The sequence below is a fragment of the Elephantulus edwardii genome, unplaced genomic scaffold (assembly GCF_000299155.1).
Source record: "Elephantulus edwardii isolate Elephantulus edwardi_28Jun2011 unplaced genomic scaffold, EleEdw1.0 scaffold00302, whole genome shotgun sequence".
NCBI lineage: Eukaryota > Metazoa > Chordata > Mammalia > Macroscelidea > Macroscelididae > Elephantulus > Elephantulus edwardii.
The window spans coordinates 445,899-469,173 of NW_006400052.1; the positions used below are offsets into that span (position 1 = coordinate 445,899).

Below are 23,275 nucleotides of genomic sequence, written 5' to 3' on the forward strand. Positions count from 1 at the left end.
AGAGTGAAGACAGGGCGAAGCTGAGATATTAAAGCAACAGAGGGAGGCACAGAGCACTGAGGGGGGATGATGGCAGGCTCGGGGGACAGAAGCCCCTCTATGTGACACCCATGGAGGGAGGGAGTAGGGTGGGGTTTAAGGCAGCAGATGCTGCTGGTGGAGTAGAGGGATGGAGAGAGGTGTAGCCCCTGGGGAAGGTAGACAAGTGAGCCCTTTAAGGCCACAGCTAGAGTGGAAAGAACAGAGGGAGCTGAGAGAAGGGCAAAGTCCTCAAATGGGCAAGGCCAGGCTGTGGCGGCTATCCCAGACTCAGAGAAACTTCCAGGGTGAATTCCCAGAACAGTGGGGCCCAGCTTGAGTGCCTGAAGGAGACAGTGTCATCCAGAAGCTGGCAAGGAGGGGTGCAAACCCTCGAGGAAGACTTGTGGAACTCAGAGCTGGGGTAGGGAGATGGGCCACCAGCCAGGCTCTGCCCCCGTGCCCTGCCCCACATGAGGGCTAGAAGGTCCTGTGGCCCAGTCTTTTGAACACGCTCACGGATCCTGTATGGTCCATCTGGGCCCCAAGGCCCTCGCTGGAGTTGCTTCCCCAGGGCCCCACCAGAGTCTTCCTAATGGTGACCTTGACCTTGGCCGAGGACTTACTCTTGGTGCTGGTGACCTGGCTGTCCTGGGCTTCAGGCACAAGGGCAGCTTTGCCCAGTCTCTGGATGATGCTGACTTTAGACTGGGAATCTGGCTTCTTCTCCAGCCCAGGGCGAGTGGGCAATGCCAGGCGCTGCAGTGTCGGGGTGGCAGTAGGAGCTGCCGAGCTGGTAGCCTTGGCTTTGACAGTCAGAGCTGGCTGGAGTCTGGCCTTAGCTGGACCCTGGCCCAATTTCTTCAGGACCCCAGCATACTGGAGGACAGAGCTGCTGCTGTCGTTATCACTGTCCCAAGCCAGATCCTCATCTGTCTCTGGGGTGGCCCCCAGACGGCTGAAGACTCCTGTGGGCTGTAGGGGGTCAAGGACAGACATGTTAGTCATAGATTTGTACATATATTCAAAGACAGCTGCCGCTTCTGAAATTGGTCTCATGGCAGCAGTGATCATGATCAAGACAGGCCCAGACTATCCTTCCACAACTCTCAGTGGAGGGAGGAAGCATTGGAGATGAGGTGAGAAGATGTACCTAGACTTGCCTGGGAGCCTTCCCTAAACTCCTGGGAGGAGAGGACATCAGAGATGAAGTCAGAAAATTGAAGGGCAGCAGAAAGGATGTGCCAAGCAGAAGGAATGTCATTTGTGAAAGTCTAAAGATAGATGTGAGTGAAAAGATCAATTTGGTCATTTATCAACAAATATTCTCTGAGCCTTGATTCTGTAGCTGGGGACACAGTAATGACCCAGTCCCTGCCCTTGTGGGGCTTCCAGTCCAGTGAGGGAGACACATCTGTTGTTAGAAATGAACCAGAGGGAGGGGGTTAATGAAATGAGAAAGATCTGGTGGGGACCTGAAAAGACAGGGTAATTGGGGGAGGGGGGGGGCATAGTTCAATGGTGATTAATTTTATAAAACACAATGTATAGAAAAGATTATATGAAACATAATGTATACAAATTTTGTATGCAAACCAATATAAAACAAAATTTAAAAGGAATGAACTAGAAATAACTCTAGAATGAAGACAGTGGTACATGCTGGGAAGACCAGTGTGCTAGAGAATGGAAGACCAAAGTTGGGAGAATTCCCACCAACTTTCAAGCTGGGCTCCAAAGCGCAGGTCAAAGAGAAAAGGCATGTGTGACAACTGTATATACTGAGCACTTGCACCACACCACACACTTTATGCAGTATCGGGGTAAGATACCAGGGAGTAAGAGAAACCAGAGTGCTTGAAAGCTGGTGAGGGAGGGGTTGAGAGGTGGGAAACATGGCTGGGGCTTGGCGATGATGGTGACATCTAAAGTCACCCACTGCACGTGGACGGCCCAGTCCCATGTGGACCTGATGTCATCTAGTCCTCACAGTTGCCCTATGAGGTGGGGCTTGCACAGACGAGGAAACTGAGGTACAAAGAGTTGAATTTGCTTGGCCTACTGCGCCAGCTGGCTCTCTGGCATGTGTCCTGACCAGGCTCAGGGCTTTGGGCCTACAGGACTGACAGGCCAAAGCAAAGAGAGTGAACTTGAGTCCAGTAACAAGCCAGGGCATGGGGTCCTTCTGGGCTGTGCAAGTGGGGAGATCTAAGGGTTCAGGTAGAACGCAGACAGACAGCTCATGCTGCAGGAAAGAGGGAAGGAGGGAGGGTTCAGACGAGGGGTGACCAAGGAGATGGTGACAAACTGTCATCAGACTCAGTGACAGCCTGGAATGGGGGGGGTGGGGGGTGGCCCAAGAGAAGAATAAGTTGAGGGGAAGGGGAAGATGTTGAAGTCTGTTTGGGACCAAAATAAGTGTGAGGGACTCAGAGACATCAAGAGCAAGCATCCAGGAAGCCTCCAGATAAGGGGCAGAAGACAGATGGAAAGTGTCCTGTGCAAAGAGGGGACCTGAAAGTGAGGACACTCCAGAGGGGCGGAGAGCAGGGAGAGGAAAAGATGAAAAACTGGGGAGACAATTTAGTGTGGCACTCCAAGTTGCCACCCCACTTACAACACACCTTAATCCCTGTGGTTGTGTCTGCCTTGGTCTCAGCACCGAGGCGGTCAAACACAGACGTCCTCTGGAGACCTGCAAAGGAAGTGAGGTGGTCAGCCTGCACCATCCAAGCCCCAAGCTGCTGGTACAACAGGAGCAAACCAGGCCCAGGCAGGTTCTGGGGTTTTACTCTTGGCTGACATTGACCTTGACAACTAGCTAATGTCATATCTGGGAACCATCAACTACAGCTGACATTTAAACTCTTTGTGCCCCATCAAGACCTTAAGTACATGTCAAAGGGTATCCTGAGCCCCTGCTTGTTCTTGCCACCGTTTTTGGGTCACAAACCCCTGAAAATCTTATGGATGATTTCAGCCCTCACCCCTCAAGACAAATGAAATATCCATTAGTCAGAAAACGTTTCATAAATTTCATAAATGTTCCATAAATACTTTGGAGATACTAAACAGCCATTGAAAAAGCATCAAGTAGAGAACTGTCCACATGAAAAATGTTTGATTAGCAAATATGTGTGTGTGTGTATGTATAAATATATGTGTGTATACATACTACATATTTGCCAATTCAGTGTTTTTTCACATGTATAGTTCAGTTAGAACTGACTTCACAGCGAAAACATCTTTCTTTATATAGAGCTTTGGTGGCTTAGTGGTAAGGAGCTGCACCGCCAATCCAAAGCACAGAGATCAAATCCACCAGCTGCTCTGGGAGGAGGATGGGCAATCTCTTTCCATGTAATTTACTCCCTGTGAAAACCTACTGGAAGGAGTCTGGTGACTGAATGGTTAAGAAGCTACACTGCAAACCCAAAGGCAGATAGTTCAGATCTACCAGTTGCTCCATTGGAGAAAGAGGGACACTCTCCTCCTGTGCTGTTTCTAGCCTCTGAAAACTCACTGGAGGGTCCGTTGATTCTGACCCAAAGGCTACAATAGTGAGTGATCTATATTCTTACAATAATTTTAAGAGGAATGAAGTAGATCTATAAACACTAACATGAAAAGACTAAGTATACTGAATAGATGAAAATTACACAATATCTATATAAAAAAAATCAATAAAACCCACCACCAGTCGGCTCACTCTGACTCACGGGGGACCCTCCGCTGGGTTTCTGAGACTGTAAATTTTCCTGGGAGATTTCCCATCTTTCTCCTCTACCCAGCATTTAATGTCCTATGCTACGAGGGTTCCACAATATCTATAGGAAGTTGTGCTTAAAAAGGAACACTTACATACATGTATAACATAGGCACTGACTGTACAGATGTTCATTGCCAAAGGCTGACAACATGCGTGGGGGATACAGGAGTGAGAAGAAAGTTTGTCTGTGCCAGGTATGTTTTTGCATCATGTGTTTTTCCACAGAAACATATACAATACTCTAAAATAATCCTATTGCCACGAAGGCCAGCTATGAAGCCACAGTCACAAAGTCAAGCTTTACACTCAACCAGACCCCTCAGGCTCAGAGTGACAAGTCTCGTTCCTTGGGCACCTTCCCCAAGCAGACCTGTGTCACCTGGCCTCCAGGTAGCACCTCACTGAGTTCTTGTCCCTGGCCCTGAGAAAAGAGGTGCCAAGAGGCACCACTGACTGCAGGAAGGTAAGGCAAAGTGATAGGCATCCCCGCCCCTGTAGCCACCATCTCAGTCCCCTGGGCCTAACCCTTTAGGACCAAAGCTGTGACAGGCTTTGTCCCACAGGACCCTGCAGACCTGTACCTTTCGCTGCCTGCTGCTGCTCCAGTATCTTGCGTGTCCGGGGGGTGGTGCCTTTGGGCATGTTGATAATGTATTTTCCCTCCATTTCCGCAGTGACTCGGCGCCGCTTGGCAGGGACAGTCAGACTCTCCACCTCCTGGCGGGCAAGGGCTGCTGGGAGGGAGGCAGAGGGGGTCAGGGCCTCTGGAACAGAACAGGCACCAGACACCAGGTCCCAGGGCACACATGGGCTCTTTCTCTCTATGTAGGTGTGAAGCTGAACGCCCTCATCTCCCCACTCACGGCATGCAGAGTCTGAACCAACATAAGGCACAGACCTGGGGGAGAAGAGGTCACAGAAAGCTCTTGGAACCTCCCTGCTGTGACAGGCACCAGCTTCCCCCACCTCACAGCTCTGTCCTTGACAACCCAGCTCACTCCCCAGACCAGGTAGAAGCCCTTCAGACGGGAGGCTGCTGGATGGGGAGGAGGTTCAAGAGCTCCATCTAAACAGCGTTTTCCTGGATGTATTCACTTTTTTAAAATTAATGTTATCTTCGCAACTGGCAAATTGTACCCAAATAAATTTTACCTTGATTAAAAAAAAAAAAAGAATCCTTTAAATGAGCCAAGGGCTAAGAGAGCCAGTCCCTCCTGGGCTGCCTGTCATTTTAGTATCTGAACTTTCTTGCTTACAACCCAAAATTCAACAGGCTGGATGAGGTATTTCCAGACACACAAGCCACAGGAGAGATTGCCAAATAGAGGCAAGAGAAAAAAATGTAACAGCTCCCACACGTGCCTTATAAATACTAAACTATTATTATTGAGGGGAAGAGTCCAGCCAAGGCGTAGGAGGGCGTAGGAGAAAGGGGGAGAACAAAAGCTACATCCCCAACTTTTCAGTAGAAAAGACCAAAGAGGACGAGTATCCCAGAGGCACAGCTTCCACAAAGGAGCTGAGCTAGCAAGCAAGGTGGGGGATTCGTGGCATGCAGTGTGCTGTGAGGCCCTGTAGGTGGCACCTTGCCTGTATTATAGCAGTTACCTGGAGAGGTAAACACAAGAGTATGATAGTGCAGTACAGACAATTTCTCATTATAAGGTCTTCCTGGCCCTGAGTTGTAGTGCTGCCAAGATAATTGGCTAAGACTCACATCTGTAGAAGGACTGGATAGTTTACTATGCAAATAAGATGTGTGAAAGAGGCAGATTAAGTGGCTGTGGCCTGCTGAGGGTGATTGGGTCAGTTTATGGGCTTGGTGGCTTATAAAAGAGTCACTCCCACAGAGGCTGAGGGGACCTACTATCATCACGAAGAGCCTGGAGAAGAGCACAGCTTTTGGAGCCAGGATCCCTATGCTGAGAAATTCCTAAATTCACCATGGTGTGAGATGCTGCAGCAGGAACCAGGAGACAGGCACTAGATAGCTGGAGTGGACTTGCTGGGCACCTTTGGGCAGGAGGCTTGCTGGTGGAGTGGGGTGACTTGGGGCTCTGGTCAGCAGAGCTAAAGAGGCATAACACTTTCCCCAGTAGTGTGGAGGTCAAGAGAAGCCTGTTCGATTGGAAGCTGTCCTGACTGAGGAACTATCTCCTGAGCTGGTCTTGTTACTTCCCTAATAATCCATGTAACTGTGAGTATGGTCTATGAGTTCTGTGAAATCATTGCAACAAATTACCAAATCCAGCAGAGAAGAGACTGCGATGGCTGGTGCGTGTCAGAATTGGCCAAAGAGTTGGAAAGTGGAGACAGGCCTGACACCCAACCTCATGAGAACCAACTTTGGGCTGTCCTCTTCCCTGCTCTTCAAGTTAGATGAAATCTGATGCCACTAGATTACAGGTAAGGTCAGATCTAAGGTTTCCAAGGATCCCTCTGGCTGCTGAGAGGACATGGTTAACTTCTTCATCTTTGATTCAGGAATCAAGGACAGGTTTGGGCATCTGTGTGAGAGGTTCAGTAAACATCTGTTTTAAAAGGCTGAGCCACTGAGACTGTCTTAGAAGATGTAGAGCCAGGGTGCTTCTTAAGAGGCAACAATGGTGAGACCCCTCCTACTGTGGGGATGTTGTCAGGAGGGGTGCCTGTCCTCGGAGGATATTATGTGTGGAAAAGCAGAGGTCAGCAAAGGATGGGAAGATCCTTGAAAAGATAAACTGACACAGTGACTACAAAAAAGGGTTTGAGCACAGCAAAGATTGTGGGATGGCGCAGGACGGGGCAGGGTGGAGATCTGTCGTACATAGCGTTGTTGTGAGTCATAACTGACTTGACAGCATCTAACAATTACCGAGTGCCCTTGAGATTAAGTGCACCATCTCCAGGGGTTCCCACCCACCAATCTATAGATGAAGGACGAGAGGCCCAGAAGGGTGGTGATGTTCTGTCCACTCTGGCCTTCAAAGCTCCTTATAATATGGGGAAGAGGACCTCCGAGTTATGCTAACCACTAGTGCTGACCATATAACTAGTCTCTCCTGCTACCCACTCCAGTCCTCATACCAGTGGCCTTGGCGCTCTTGGCTGCCATCTTATTGGACACTGTGACGGAGATTTTGGAGGTGCTGGTGTCTGGCCGCCTAGGCGAGGTGCCAGGAGGAGAGTCTCGGTTCAGGCTGTTGGTGATCATTCGAGAGGCAGCTGTGTGGAGAAAAGGGGAGTCCAGTTAGACAGGGTCTTGGGCAAGAGACAAGGACCCTCCAGTCTCAGAGCCAGGACAGAGAAAGCAGCCCTCAGCCTAAGCGACAGAAGGGTAGGCGGTGTCACCCACAGGGGTTTGGGGGCTTTGTCTCCTCAGCAACTAGCCCACCATTGTCTGCCCAAGGGTCCTACCCAGGGGTCCTTGACCAGGTTATTTCTTGTCATACCTCACCCATCACTACATCCCGTTGAGGACCAGGCCCTGGGTTGAGCCCTTCCTGAACCCAACAACTCTGACATCATCCTGTCCTCCTTCGGCCACACTGGTCTCCTGAATCTCCCTGCCCAGCAGCATGTGCCTCCTCGGACACTAGCTCAGACACTGACCTCGGAATGAAATGCCCTTCCCCGAGATCCTCTCTTCTTTCTGGTATACACTCAGAGGACACCTCCTTGGGTAAAACGTCCCTGACCACCCTCACAATCCCTGTGCCCTCACCCTGACCCTACACTGCTCCTTTTTGTTTGTTTGTTTGTTTTCTAAACCATTTATTTCTCCTAGCGAGGAGGTGGGCTGGTTGGGAAGGGCAGGGCCACTACAGACCGAGGCAGGTGAGTCTGGCTCTCAGGGACAGTGGAGTTGTTCCAGCCGCATTCACGTCTCAGTAGTTGATGCAGACCCTCTCGGGGTGATGTGCAGGTGCTGGGAAAGCACCGCACAGCAGCTTGGAGTAGGTCCAGTTCTGTGCGCTGCCAATCTTGCCGATGCCGTGCAGGCTGCAGACTGCACACGGGTCACTCAAGCCAACGAAAGCCATGAGCTGGTCCAGGACCACGTGCACCGTGATGTACTGGGCTGGTTTGCTGGTGGCCTGCGCCAGCTGCTGGGTGAGCTCAGAGAGCAGCCCATCGGACGTGGATGTGCGAGGCACGTTGGTGCTGACCATGAACATCAGCATGATGGTGGAGAGTGGTGAGCGCGGTGACTGCAAGTCTGGCACTGAAGGTAAGTGACTTCCTGCACTGCTTCTTCACAGCCCCTAGTACTTTGGACATGAAGGTACATCTTACTAACTGGTGGCTTCCCCTATGTCAGCTCGGTGAGAAGACATCTGTTTACTGATACGCCCCCATACAGCAACTTCACGCATTTACGAGATCATTAATAAATGGAGAAAGTAAACAAAATCTTCCAGTACTCCTAATAAATAGCTCTGGAGGCTTGTAGTTGTTATGTGCCATCGAGTCACCTGCAACCCTACGTACAGCAGGTCTGAACCCTGTCCTATCCTGAGCCAGTCTCACTAATTCTGATACACCTAACCCCACTGCCCCAGTTACTGTATCAATCCATCTCATCTGGAGTCTTCTTCTCCTGCACTGTCCCTCCACCCTTCCAAACATGATGTCCTTCTCCAAAGACAGGTCTCTCCTGGCCACGTGCCCGACGTATGTGAGGCGGAGCTTCAAAATCCTAGCCTCCAAGGAGAAACCTGGTTTCACCCTCTCCAAGTGATAAGGAATTGCACTGCCAATCCAAAGGCATGCAGTTCAAACCCACCAGCTATTCCACGGAAGGAAGATGGGCAGTCTCTTCCATGTGATTTACTGCCTCTGAAAACCTGCTGCAGGATCAGCGATGAGTTGCTTCTGACTTGATGGCATACAACACTTTAAACCCATTTAACGAGATGAGGGAACTGGGACTTGGGGCAGTGGGTTATTTGGTCTGCCTGAAGAGCATGAGGATACAAATCCAGGTGAACTCAACTCATTGCCATGAAGTAAATGAGAGCCTGTAAACTCCATGGGAGAAGACTGCCCATCTTTCTTCCGAAGACCAGCTGGTGGATTTCAATCACCTGCCTCTGGGTTGGCAGCACGACTCCTTACTCACTACACTACCAGTGCTTCCACATCAGCAGCACTCTGTCAGACACAGACATGTTGTTGCCTTATTTTTCCTCTAAAGAAACTTTTTTCCTGCCATGTGTCCTCTGGAGTTCCTCTAATGACCTGCAACACACTTGGGTTTCTTCTCATTGTGACTATAGTACAGAGACATACTCATTAAATGGACTCAAACAACAAAAGGTCACAGAGTGGGCAGAGGGAGCTCTAGTGGCAAGAAGCTGTGCTGCAATCCTGAAGGCATGCAGTTCAAGGCCACCAGCTGCTCTGCAGGAAAAGGATGAGCAGTCTCCTCCCATGTGATCAGCTAACTTGAAAACCTGCCAGAGGGTCTGCTATGGGTCAGTTCCAACTCTGTGGTATACAACAACACTGCAAACGGAAACGGTTACAGAGTGTCCCCCTGGTGTCCACCACCAAGTTGGAATTAGAATGTGGCCTCCCCACCTCTCTCCACCAGAAGTAGACTTGTTCTTGCACCCTGCGCACTCCCGCTAATGATGTGGAACCTCAGCTCACTATTGCCGATCCAGGTCTGACTCTCAGTACCCTCTACAGGGTTTCCCAGGCTGGAAACTGCAGTGGAAGGAGACTGCCCATCTTTCCCTATGGAGTCACTAATGAATTCAAACCACCAACAATGCCTTTGAGTCACTGGTGCAATTCACAGCGTACCACATCCCCACAGCTCCCGTGTTCTTCAACAACTCCCTGCAAAAGTTCTCCACATACGCCTTAAGCGGATTCACTCCCACCAACACTTGCTCTTGGGTCAGGTCCAACTACAGTGACCCCATGTGTGTCAGACAGCTGTCTCTACTGTGTTTGTGGTGGCTGATGTTTTGGAAGTAGATCATCAAGTTTTCCTTCCAAAGGCCTCTGGTTGGACTTGAACCTTCAACCTTTCAATTAGAAGCTGGGTACGTTAACCATTTGGAACATCAGGTTGGGCAGTGGTTGCTTTATCACTTGCACCTTCAATGCTGTCATCTCTCCAGCTGTGTTGACTTTGTCTGGCAAGAACTTCCATTCACAGCTCTAAGCAAAGGCATATAATTGGGCTTTTTTTTTGCAATAAAGCAGATTTTTTTTTCTTCTTAGAAAAGAAGGTCAGCAAAAGAGAGGAAGATCTTAAAAAAAGATGGTCTGACTCAGTGACTGTAACAATGAGGCTGAGCATAATGGAGACTGTCAGGAAGGCAAGGTTTCCAACTGTCATAGTTGGCTTGACAGCACTGAACAATGTAAATGGTAGGTAGTTACAAGGTCTGGGCTGTTAGCCTCTGTTACCTGACTCCTAGCAACCTATGTATGACCTAACAAAATGCTGCCCGGTACACAGGGTTTTACTGGCTAGATGCCAGGCCTTCCTTCCATCTTAGCTCTGCCAAAAACTGTTCCACATCACAGCAACACAAACGCCTCACTGCCAGATGAGTGGTGGTTCACTTGAGGTGCACTGGCCCAGATTAGAACTTGGCTCTCCACATACTGTTAGTTGTTGTTAGGTGCTTTTAACTGGACTGTGACTCGTAGTGACTCTTGAACAACAGATTGAAACGTGCCCTGTGCTGTACCATCCTCATCACCTCTGATCTGCTGCAGCTCCCTGTTACAGTCTGTGCCATGCCATTTCTTGCTGGTCTTCCTCTCTTTCTCTGACCCTCCACTTTTCCCAACATCATCAAGCTCCTTCCATGGACCGGCCCCTCCTGCCAGCATGCCCAAAGTATGGAGATAAAGCTTCACCAATTGTAATCACAAGTCATTCTAATAAGATCAGTACAAGATTAGGATAAGATCAGTACTAGATCAGAATAAGGGGGTCAAAAAGGCCTCAATGTTTAATCCATATACAGTTTCTCCAATTCCTCCTGACCTCAAACCTCCAGTTGATATTCTTTGGGTTCAGAAATCCAGAAGGTCCCGAGAACCCCATTCTGCTGTTCAGGTTGGCGCCATCCCAGGTGAGCGGAGGAAAAGGGTCCAAGAATTCCGATGCAAGGTGCTTCATCAGAGTGCCGGGCACAGCCTGTGCCAGGAGTAAAAGGGTGGTGGTTGGGCCATGCCTTTCTAGCAGGGCAGGGAAACTGAAAGAGCTGATCACCTTAAAGACAGTGGTCTAGAGAAGTCAAAATTTCCAACAAGTTCTACCACACCATCCTTGCCGCAAAGGAACACTCTAGTTGCCCTTTCTCCAAGACAAACTTGTTTGTTCTTTTGGTAGTCCATGGGATATTTAGTACTCTTCTCCAGCACCACAACTCAAAGGCATCAATTCTTCAATCATTCTTTCAGGAAGCAATGAAAAAGGCCTTAGCTTGGATCAGGTGCTCCATAAGTCTTTAATCTGACATCCTTGCTCTTTAGCACTTCGGAGACATCCTAGACAGATTTTCCTAACACTACACATTTTTTTAATACTTGACTATGGTACCAAAGGTATTGATTGTGGATCCCAATAAAACAAAATTTTTAGAAGGAAAGAATTTGACCACTGAACCATGAATGTCCTTTCTTGTATTGTACAGAGGTTTTGCTTGAAAGAAGAGGGCAGAGTTACAATCCAGGTTATGATCAGCAGTGTTTGCCTGGAGGAAAAAGAATCAACTGACTTGGTTCTACCAGATCTGAGTTAGTCAAGATGTCATAGTCCAAAGAACTGTTCACCTATGAAAATGTGCAGTATTTTGCTTGTTTCCCCTCCCACAGAGAAACACATATTCAATACTCTAAAGTACATTAAAAAAATGTACATAAAGTACATATCAGGCATGTTACTTTTAGAGTATTCTTTCCTACCCTTATAAGGAGCCCTGGTGAGAAAGGTCAGTAGTTCTAATCCATCAGCCACTCCATAGTAGAAAAACAAAGCAGTCTCCTCCCATAATCTTTGCATACTTATCCTTTCATCACAAGGGTGTTTCATCTTCAAGGTCTCTGGCTGTTTTGGGGAAACTGTTTTGATATACTTCCATTTTTTCTCCCTAAACTGCCTTTTAAACCAGCAAAACATCATGCTCCAAGACATTCAAACTGAAGCTCATATATACAGAGTGCATTCAACAAAGGAGTGAAGAACACCTCCTCATGGCTTGCCCTGCAATGTCTGTAGTTACCAGTGTAGGACTATGGGTTGTAGCTAGGAATCTTTGTCATTGTGTATTACACCTCTGATTTCCTGATCTCTTTGGCTGCAATAACAGTGATAGTTTTGCACTTTCTTTTTTGTTGAATTCAATGGAGTAATAATCCCGTATGGGCTGAACCAGAACCCTTGAAAGAACCACAAAAAGAAGCAATAGAAATGAGGGGGGAACACAACTATGAGATATCATCTCACCCCAGTAAGAATAGCAAAATTTAACAGAACTGCCAACAACATATGCTGGTGAGGTTGTGGAAAAATCGGAACCCTTATTCACTGTTGGTGGGAGTGTAAAATAGTACATCCACTGTGGAAGGCTGTTATGACACTTTCTCAAAAAGTTGCAAGTAGAAATACCATTTGACCCAGCAATTCCACTACTGGGAATATACCCTAAAGAAACCAAAACTGCCACCCAAGCAGATACATGCACACCCATGTTAATTGCCCCACTTTGTTCACAATAACAAGGAGTTGGAAACAACAACAAACAAATAGAGAAGCTGTGGTATAGTCACACAATGGAATACCATGCTGCATTGAAAAACAAGGAACTCATGAAATACACAAAATAGGTGACCTTGGAGGACATTATGCTGAGCAAAATACTTCAGTCACAAAAGGACCAATACTGCATACTGCCACTGTTGTAAAACGGGACTGATGTCAGGGTTGGGGGGGAGGACTGAGAAAGATTTGATAAATGTGTATACTGCATTGAAACAGATGAGGGAGAGAACTGTTTAAAAGAGATATATGATTAGGTATTATTGTCATGACAGGAGTCCAGAACAAAGGCTGCACAGTGGAGTGGACTTGGGAGGGAAGGTCTGTATTAACAATGAAAGAATTTTTCTTTTACTTTTCAAAGAGAAGAGGGAACTGGGTGTGGGGGAGAGGCAGGGAGAAAAGTGCAAAAATGAATGAATAGAAAACCAAAGTCTCTGTAAACTTTCATTAAATTTAATAATAATAAAAAAATTTATTAAAAAAAAAAAAAAGGAGAGTGGGCACCCCGGACAGTTTTGAGAGATTCAACTATAACACTTGACAATAATTGTACACTGAACCTGCTATTGGTGGCGTTAAGTGTTTTGGGGTTTGTGTCTTTGAATTGTTTCTTTTTGTTTTTTCTTGTTGTGTGCTGTCAAGTCAGACCTGACTGACACAGGAGGAGACTGCCCATCCTTCTCCAGTGGAGCATTTGGTGGACTCGAATGGCGTGCCTTTGGGATTGCAGTGCAGCTTCTTGTCACTAGGCCACCAGAGCTCCCTTTGCTTTCAAATTCAAATAAACTCTGGTTCTAAAAATATTTTAAAAATTTAAAAAAAAATATTTACAGCCTTGGGAACTCTACCACAACAAAATTCCGAGTTTGGTTTTGGGTTTTTGGCCTCCTTTGCCTGTTTCCCTTTCTATTCTTAATTGCTTATGTTCTCCATTAGCTTATCTTTTGGACTGAAATTTTACATTTTCTTTTAAACAACTAGAGACATCTAGAAAAGTATGAAAAGTACAGTTTCTGGCTTCATTTCTATTAGATTCAATGTTTGGCAAAATTAACCTGTTGTTAGATTCCATCGAGTCAAGTACGACTCACAGTGCCCCTATAAACAACAGATCTAAACCCTGTCCTATCCTGTGCCATCCTCACCATCTCTGACACACTAGTGCCCACTGCTGCAGTCACTGTGTCAATCTGTCTTGTTGGGGGTTTTCCTCTCTTTCACTGACCCTCCACCTTTCCAAATATGATAGAAATTAGATGATGTGGGCCCCTGAGAGAGGCCATGGCTGAGAGAGGGCAACTACTGGGGGCTGGTCTTGTTTCTGTCTCTGGATTTGGAGGCTAGTGTCATAGGAGCTCACAGTTTAATCAGAAAGATGGGGGATCCCCTCTCGTATGATCGACAGCCTCTGAAGACCTGCTGGAGGGTCAGCTATAAGTTGGTTCCAAACCAAGGACATCTAACAACATACAACCACCATTAGTGGAAAGTCATTTGGCAGAATGTCCCCGACCCGTGCAGCTTCCTCGCTCCACCCCTGTGGGTAGGCCCTGCCTTATGACTCTGGACACAATTATGAGTCTTGTTTTGTCCAATAGAACAAGAGCAAATGTTATGTAGGCAAAAACTTAAAAAAGTCTTTTGCACTTCAGCACCTGCCCTCATCTGCTACTTTTAAGAACAATGAAACAGTACTGTGTGAACGAGTCTGGGCAAGCCTACCAAAGGAACAGGACTGGAGACAGAAGGCCAAGCCACCTCCCACCGCCCCGGATGATATTAAGTCAGTCACGAGAAGTGTGAGCGAGGCCATCGAGATTGCCCAGCCTCAACCAAGCTTCCAGGTGACCACAGAGCTCAGCTGAGCCAGCGTGGAGCAGAACTGAGGAGCCATCCTGAGAAATAAATGTCTGGGCTTTAAGTTTTGGTTCTAGTGTGGCTTATGCTCCCCTGAATGGTGCAAAGTTAAGAAGCTCAGCTACTAACCCAAGACTTGGTGGTTTGAGAGCACACAGGTGTCTAACCTGGCAATCTAATTCCAAAATAACAGCCCTTGAAAACCGTGTGGAGTTAGTTCTGTTCTGACACACATGAGGGGACCACCACCTCCTGGAACTGAATTGACAGTCACTGTTAAGCAGCAAAGATTAACTAATAGGATGCTGCTGTCGTTATGTGCTGTCAAGAACCAACTCATAGGTGACCCTCCAGTGGATTTTCAGAAGCTGTAAATCATACATGAAGAAACTGTCCATTTTTCTCCCAGAGCAGCTGGTAGATTTGAACTGATTGCCTTTAAGTGGCAGCACAACTCCTTATCCATCAGGTCACTAGAGGTCCAATGAATGTTAAAATTAAAGGTAAGGAGTCAGAGAGATGCAGTAGGATACAAGTTGTTGTTGATTGCCTTCAAGTCTAGCACGACTCACAGCAACCCTATGAACAAAAGGCCCAAAAGCCTTTCTATAGCTATCATCATTTATCAAAGTTTATAGAGTTTGTGGAGGCATGTTGTTTAGGAAGTGGATTAAAAGGTGGTTCAAACCTATCAGCTATCCCAAAGCTGAGACAGTCTGCTCTTGTAAAGATTTATAGCCTTGGAAACCTTGTATTGTTGTTTTGCCAAAAATGTAGATTGGTGTCAAAAGTGTTGATTATAGAACCAAGCAAGCAGAAATTATTAACAATCTCAATCTCTTCTCCATCTATCGTGGTACTGCCAGTTGGCCTAGTGCTGAGAATTTTTGTTTTCTTGATATTGAGCTTCAATCCATATTGAAGAAGGCAGTCCTTGACTTTCTGTAGCAAATGCCTCAGGTCTTTTTCAGTTTTGTCAAGCCAGGTTGTATTATCTGCATAACACAAGTTGTTGATGAATCTTCCTCCAATCCTAACGCCACATTCCTCCTCATAAAGCCCAGCCTCCTAAATGAACTGTTCCACATAGATTGAAAAGGCATGGAGACAGGACACATCTCTGGCATACTCCTTTCATGATTTTAAACCATGCAGTGTTTCCTTGCTTTGTTCTGACTACTGCCTCCTGGTCCAAGGATAGGTTTCGCATGAGCAGAATCAAGTGTTTTGGGATCCCCATTCTTCGCAAGATTAGCCACAATTTGTTGTGATCCACACAGTCAAATGCCTTTGCATAGTCAATCAAACACAGAAAGACATTCCTCTGGTACTTTCTGCTTTCAGCCAAGATCTATCTAACATTGGTACCAGGTTGTGCCAAGAGATCTGGAGGACATCTCACTCTCTGTTCTGAAGCAGGACTGACATGGGGGGGTTGGGGTTGGGAAGAGAATAGGAAAAGAGTAGATAGATAATGACCACTGTATTGGAACAAATGAGGGAGAGAATTGTTCAAAAGGAATATACTAGGGAACTCTGGTGGCCTAGTGGTGAGAAGCTGTGCTGTAGTCCCAAAGGCATGTGGTTTGAACCCACCAGCTGCTCCAACTTGGCAATAAATAAAAGGAATATATGATTAGGCATCATATGTAAGACAGCAGTCAGAACAAGAGGTACATGGCAAAGAAGACTGGGTAGAGGAGAAAGGGAGGAAATTGTGCAATAATGAATCAATTTTTTTTTTAAAAAGGAAGTTAACTAGGGGAGGGAAGAAAAAGTAGGGGCAAAATGTTCAACAATGAATGAATGAAAATCCAACTTTTCTGTAAACTTCTATTAAAATCATAATTACATTTAAAAAATTTTTAAAAACCAAAAGAAAAAAAAAGTGAACCGACAGTGTGTGGAAATTATCAAACAATATCACAAGTAAGACCCTACTGAAGATTATCCAAAAACGTCTGGAACACTGTATCAACAAAGAACTGCCAGATGTGCAAGGTGGGTTTAAAAGAGGCCATGGCACTAGGGACATTACAGCCAACGTTAGATGGAAACCCTATAGGGCAGTTCTATTTTGTCCTATAAGATTGCTAGGAGTCAGAACTGACTTAATGGCAGTGGGAGTTTGGGTATTGATCAACATACAGTATTGCTACATGTAATTTACTGTTATCTTTTTGAAGATAATCATTCCAACAGATGATCTTTTTTTATGACATTGTTCAAAATACTATCATCTGGGAATGACCTGGGTCAATGGTATGGATGTCAGGAACCCTGACAGAAATTTGAACAAGGTTCAACTCTAACAACAACTGAAATGCTTGAGCCACTAACAGGTGTTATGGCTCCAGGTTCACTCTCGACTAGGTGTGGATCAACATAACTCTTATTCAGCATTTCATACCTGAGAAAGCACCAGTCGTTCATCTGAAGATGAGCTGTTTAAGTCTCCACCTCTAATACCTGTACTGCTTATACTCCTAATAGCAGTCTCATCTTACTGAAGGTTCTAATCCAAAAAAGACACTGATATAAAGATGAAGATCATTTCTTTCATAATGGAAGGAAAGCTGGAAAAATAGGATGTGAGGAAGGGCTGTTTAATTCAGCTGTTGTGACAATTATTAAGGATAAGAACAGGATTTTAGAGGCATTATAGTTATGTCATAAAACTGGTAATTTTAACAAAAAAAAGGTAAAGGCCAATCCACACAAAGTACTGGATTTAGGTCAGAAGTGAGCTATGAAAACTCAGCCTGTGGCATGACTTTCAGTCAAGCAATAAACAGGCCCCTAAAGGAATGAACAACAACCAGGAAGGTGGTCATTCCTTAGAATAACCACACAAGGTCAAAAAAGAGCAGCATTTGCTCAAGAATAAAGCCATAAGGCAGAAAGAGGGAGAATAGAAGGATTAATGGGGAATTAGGATTATAGGGAGGAAGTAGGATGACTGCCATCACATTGTGAATATTGTAATAAATGTTATAAAACAAAATGTAACCCCATGATTTTTCACCCCTCAGTTACCCTGCCCCCCTTCCTCTCTCCCTTTGGACTTTTATACACATCTTACTAGTTATCCTTCTGTTTTTATAATAATGGTCTTCTACATTATTTGTCCTTATGAGATTGAGTAAGTTCACTTAGTGAATGAAGGAATGTGTGAAACACAATGTACATGAACAAAACACCATGCATATGAATTTTGTATGCAAAGCAATATAAAACTAAAAAAAGAAAAACCCCAATGTGTATGAATGGTTGAATGAAAACCAAGCATATGAATGTATGAACTAAGCAAACCAAATCTGCTTTGGGAAACTTCTCTCACATTGAAATTGAAAAAATAAGGAATATGTTAGGACTCTGCTGTAAGTTGGGGATGACCTGGAAATCAGTCACTATTCAATTTATGTTTTCCCTAAAAGATGACGGTCTCCTGTGGTTCTGCTTCCACTTCTATAACTACAGCAGAACAGAGATGACTGGGGAGTGCCCCTCCATTGCCAGAGTGGAAGAAAGGGTGAAAAAATAAAGGCAAGCAGGCCCATGGCTGAGACTCACCACTGGAGGGTCCACGGCGAATCTCCACCGGGAGGGGGCTGGGGCTGCAAGGCACTGCCTCAGTGGCAGCTTTGCACATGTCCTGTGGAAAAGAGGCACCTGAGTTCCCATCAGGCAGAGGACCTGGGGATCCAGAGATCTAGGGGAGGGCAGCGGGCCTGGGCTGCTAGACAATGATTTCAAAATATTATCTCCTAACCAACCATAAGAAAGTGTCAGACACACCTACATGGAGGGACTTTTTAAAAAAAACACCGTAACATCTCAAACTTATTGCCGTCATGTCAGAACTGACTCATAACTGACCCTTCAGCAGGTTCCCAAGGATGAAAACTGCACAGGAAGAGACTGCCCATCTTTCTCCTACAGAAATACTAGCGGATTCAAACCATGAGAGGCCTCTGTGTTAGCAGTGCACCCCCAATGGACTACAGCCGATAAAATATTCAGCCAGTATTCTTCAAAACTGTCAAAGACAGAGCAAAAGACTAAGGAGACATAAGGAACAAATGTAATGTGGGAGCTGGGATTGGACCTTAGAACAAAAACATACATTCATAGCAAAACTGATGAAACCCAAAGTCTGCTGTCTAATGTAACAGCACAATATAAATATTAATGTCTTCATGTTGATAAATGCAGCACCATTACATGTTATCACTAAGGGATGCTGGATAGAGAGGTTGTGGAAACTCTCTGGAGTATTTATGGAACTTTTCCTTAAGTCTAAAATTATTATCCTACCTAATGGTAAGGAGTTACCCAATTCGAATCTCCCAGACACTCTGTAGGACAAAGCTAGGCAATCGCCTCCTGACTGATTTTCAGCCTCTAAACCTGTTGAAGGATCAGCTATGAGTCAGTTCTGACTACACAACACCCAACAACAATAAGGATAAAGAAAAGAAAACGTTTTCTCCAGCAGCCTTGTCTGTGACAACTGTGATAATGTCCTTATTTTGAGAAGGCCCTCACTGTGGAGTTCCAGCCAAGAGAGGCCAGAGGCCTGGTGCTGGGAAGGAGGGAGACACCGAAAATGCCAGGGATAACCACTGCAGCTGCTGTTTGGACTGGGGAAGAACTTGAGAAAGCAGTCTCCTCACTCAAAGGGCATGGCAGAAATGAGTCTGTGTAGGAACAGGGTGGAGATCGTGTCAGGCAGAGAGCAGCGAGTGCTTGGTCAGGGTGAGCTGTTACAACTTCACAAATTAACCACACACACAACTTAGTGAGTGGCCACACCACCTTGTGTGGGAGTCTGTGTGGACGGTCCAGCTCAAAGACAAACTGATGGTGTCAATGCAAGTGGAGGAACGAGGACCGGAAGGTGACGTACTGATCGCACACAGGGGCAGAGATGGATCTCGGTGCTGATGCCTACAGTGAGAATTATTGTGGAGTCCTGTCCAGTCAGAACCCTCCAGTGGGTTTTCAGAGACAATAAACTGCACAGGAGGGGATCGCCCACCTTTCTCTCACGGAGCAGCAGGTAATTCAGTACTTTTGAGTTGGTAGCATAATTCCTTAGTCCTCCCAGGGAGAATTAGTAATGATAATAAAAGTTTATACCACACAGGATTTTTTTATAACTTATTCACATTTCACAGATGGCAAAAGTGAGGTTCTGAGAGGGTAGATAGGTTTCCAAAGTCACCCAGCAAATGGGAGAACCAGTCCCACAATCCAGGTCAGCTGCTTTTGCTGCTAGGCCTCCTCATGACTCGTCACTGTAGATGTACCATCCCTACCTTGAACCCCCGGGACAGAGGACACTCACCTGGCGATGTACCACCTTGGCATGCTTGAGGATGGCGATAATGTCACCCACAACGGTCACACCCAATTCATTCATGATTTCCTTGTTGAGATCCAGCAGCATGCTTTTCTGGATCCTACAGAGGGAAAGCCAGAGATGAAGCCCCAAGTGGATCAGGGTGGACTGGGGCCCCCAGTTCCCCACTCCCCAAGATAGTTCTGTCCCTCTGCCACCTCACCGATTGTCCACAAACATCACGGCGTAGTTGACAGCGGGCCCAGGAGGTATGCCGGCTTCCTTAAAGAACTGGATCCACTCAGACGTGGCTGGGGGATTGGACAGAGCTCATGATTCAGTTTATTCTCTTTGGTAAGCAGCAGTATTAAAACTACAGCAGCAGAAATTCCCACAAATTAAGTGGCCAGACACCGTCTCGCTCTGCAAAATACTTCACGTAGCACCAGAGAACGAAGCCCTTTTCACAAGCCAAAGAGGCAAGCAGTGTTGCGATATCTCTTCTCTTCACTTTGCCAGTGAGGAAACTGAGGCAGAAGAGGCTGCACACACAATTCATCCCAGCACACATCACTAGCAAGAGGCAGAGCTCCTGGGCATGTGCACTTAACCCCTTCCCCCCGCTTCTCTCCACCTGCCTGCCTGCCTAGCTGCAGCCCCAACATAACTGTCACACACACTTAGGCAGGGACTGGAGCGAGCAGATCCCCTGGATTCTCTGTCTGGAATGCCATTGGCCAGGCCAGGCCCAAAGGACATCAAGATTGACAGGTGGATGGAAAGAGCCTTACTGAGCCCTCTCCAGGCCCGAGATTCCTGGTCCCAGAACAGCCAAGAGTGAGGAGTGGGCTTGTAAGCATGAGCTCTGGAACCTGAGGTCAAATCTTGCCTCTACTACTCATAGCTGAGTGACTTGGGGCAAGTTTTGAACTATCTCTGTACCTCGGTTTCCTCATCTGTAAACTGCACACTGCAGGACACAAGACGCCCTCATGGAGCTGACATTCTAGACTAACAGCACCCACAGCCTTGGGTCACTGAGCAGATTCAATGAGCTGTTGTTACATGCTGTCAAGTTGGAACTGACCCATAGCTGACCTTCCAGAGGGTTTTCAAAGGCTGTAAATCGCACAGAAGGAGATTAATTGCTTGGGAAGAGATTAATTCCATAGGAGAGATGCCCATCTTTCTCCTCTGAAGCAGATGAGGGATTCAAACCACCTGCCTTTAGGTTGGCAGTGCACCTCCTTACCACTAAGCAAGAGAATGTGGGGTTTAGCCAACTCTGGTCAACTCACTGAGGCTGCTATTACTAAACAGCACTGGGTACACACCACCCACTAAACTTTCCTGCTTCTAATCTTCTTTCTTGGCCTTTGGAACGCTCAAACCAACTCTCTGTGGCAGACCAAGCAGCTTGCTAATTCTAAGTAAATTTTTTTTCTAGTATTTCTGAAATTAGACTTGATCTCATGAGCAACGGTGTGCGGAGTTTAATGGACATTCCCCTGCTCGCCACCCCCCTTCCACCGCCATAAAGCATGTAAAACAATAAAATATCTAGCAAGTTTTGCTATTTTAGATTTTAGATTACATAAAATATGGTATGATTAGACATGTTTTGCTTGGTGAGATATCTGAGGATCAGAAAGGGGATATGCACTCACCCTTGGATCAGACAGTGGTTGGGAGGAAGGGCAAGTGAGGTATTCAGTTCCTCCAGATTTCCCTCAAAAGCTCACAGGAAAAGGGTATCTAGTTTAAAATACCATCCATGGGCCTCTGGATTCCATTTGCCAAAACCGGACACCTCATCTAAGTATCAGAAACACCACACAATGGAGCTCTGGTGGCCTAGTGGCAAGAAGCTGCACTGCAATCCCGAAGGCGCACGGTTCAAAACCACCAGATGCTCTGCTGGAGAAGGAGAGGCAATATCCTCCAGTGCCAGTCGGATCTGATTCAACTGTAGAGACACACACACACACACACACACACACACACACACCCTCCAACCAAAAGCAAAACACGAAAACCCCCACAATGACTCCCATTCACTGCCTCTGAGTCAGTTCTAACTCATAGTGACCCTCCATCTATTTTCAAGGCTGTGAATCTCTACAATGTTTATCATTTTCCTGGTGGACTGGAACCACTGATCTTAAGAGTTAGCAAGCAGCCTGCTATGCTATACATTATGCCACCAGGGCTCCCTATAATGACTCCATTTATATGAAATGCCCCAATAGGCAAATCTCTGAGACAGAAAGTAGTCATTGCTGGGCAGTGGGAAGAGGAATTACTGCTAATAGGGATGGACTCTTTGAGGGAGAAGGAGGAACAATGAGGAAATATCACCAATTATGATAATGGCTACAAAACTGTGATGACACTAAAAATGGCTGAACTATAATATACATTTTAAATAGGTGACTTTTAGAGTGTATGACTTAGGAATTATATCTCAAATGAGGTATGATTAAAGATACTTTTTAAAAGCACCTCAGAAGTTGGTGGCAGCTATCAGCCTGAATTTAAGCACAAGATTATCAGGACCTGGTGCCCAAGGAGGGAGATCTTGTGGTCTAATAGGTAAGGGGTTGCGGTGCCAACCCAAAGGTGTGTAGTTTGACATCATCAAATATTCCTCAGGAGAAAGACAGGCATTCTTATGTGATTTACTGCCTCTGAAAGTACACTAAAGAGAGTCAGCTAGGAGTTGGTTCTGCCAAGTCAGCAATGAGTTTTTTGAGTGAATAAGGGAGCTCTAGTGGTCTTGTGGTAAGAAGCTGTGCTGCAGTCTCAAAGATACCAGTTCAAACCCACCAGCTTCACTTTGGGAGAAGGATGGACAATCTCCTCCTGTGCAATTTACCATCTCTAAAAACCTGCTGGAGGGTTAGCTATAAGTTGGTTCCAACCAGACAGTATGCAACAACAGCAACAAGGAACTGCAAGAAGTCCTCACACTGGCACACAGCACCATGTAAAGGAGAAGACCAGAAAAAAAAGGGAAAACTTTCAATGAGATGGACTGACAGTGCTGCAGTAATGGATTCAAACCTAACAGGGATTGTGCAAATGATACAGCGCTGGGCAGCGTTTAGTTCTATTGTTAGAGACCGATCCATGAGTGGAGCAGGCTCAATGGCATCTAACAAAGTCCTGGACACGGACCTTTCCTGATTTTAAGCCATGCAGTATCCCATTGTTCTATTCCAACAACGCTTCTTGGACTATGTACAGATTTTGCTCATGCAGTCATTTGAAAATAACAAGGGGACACTACATGGCTTAAAATCAGAAAAAGTGTGCATCAGGGCATCATCTTTTCTCCCTACCTGCTCAATCTGTATGCTGAGCAAAAAATTCAAGAAAATGGACTATATGAAGAAAAGTGGCATCAAGATTGGAGGGTGGAAACCCACAGCGTCCCTTTTCAGCAGGAAGTAGCTAAGAGAATACGCCATCCCCTTTTCCTTATGACTCAGGGTGAAGTCTCTCTCAGGGAGGA

At 46.2% G+C, this 23,275-nt stretch overlaps 1 protein-coding gene and 1 pseudogene across 1 annotated transcript in view; both read right to left on the reverse strand.

The window, feature by feature from the left end:
* Nucleotides 1-498: 498 nt before the first annotated feature.
* The window catches only part of LOC102856162 (chromosome unknown open reading frame, human C19orf47), a 25,911-nt gene continuing 3,134 nt past the window's right edge, over nucleotides 499-23,275 (reverse strand). The window contains exons 2-8 of the mRNA XM_006900893.1: nucleotides 19,985-20,072; nucleotides 19,768-19,882; nucleotides 17,994-18,072; nucleotides 6,854-6,991; nucleotides 4,369-4,521; nucleotides 2,643-2,713; nucleotides 499-993 (exon numbers count right to left, since the gene is read on the reverse strand). Of these exons, the coding sequence (XP_006900955.1) occupies nucleotides 499-993; nucleotides 2,643-2,713; nucleotides 4,369-4,521; nucleotides 6,854-6,991; nucleotides 17,994-18,072; nucleotides 19,768-19,882; nucleotides 19,985-20,072 (1,139 nt within the window). The remainder of the gene's footprint in view (nucleotides 994-2,642; nucleotides 2,714-4,368; nucleotides 4,522-6,853; nucleotides 6,992-17,993; nucleotides 18,073-19,767; nucleotides 19,883-19,984; nucleotides 20,073-23,275) is intronic.
* Nucleotides 7,654-7,950, reverse strand: LOC102876440 (annotated as a pseudogene).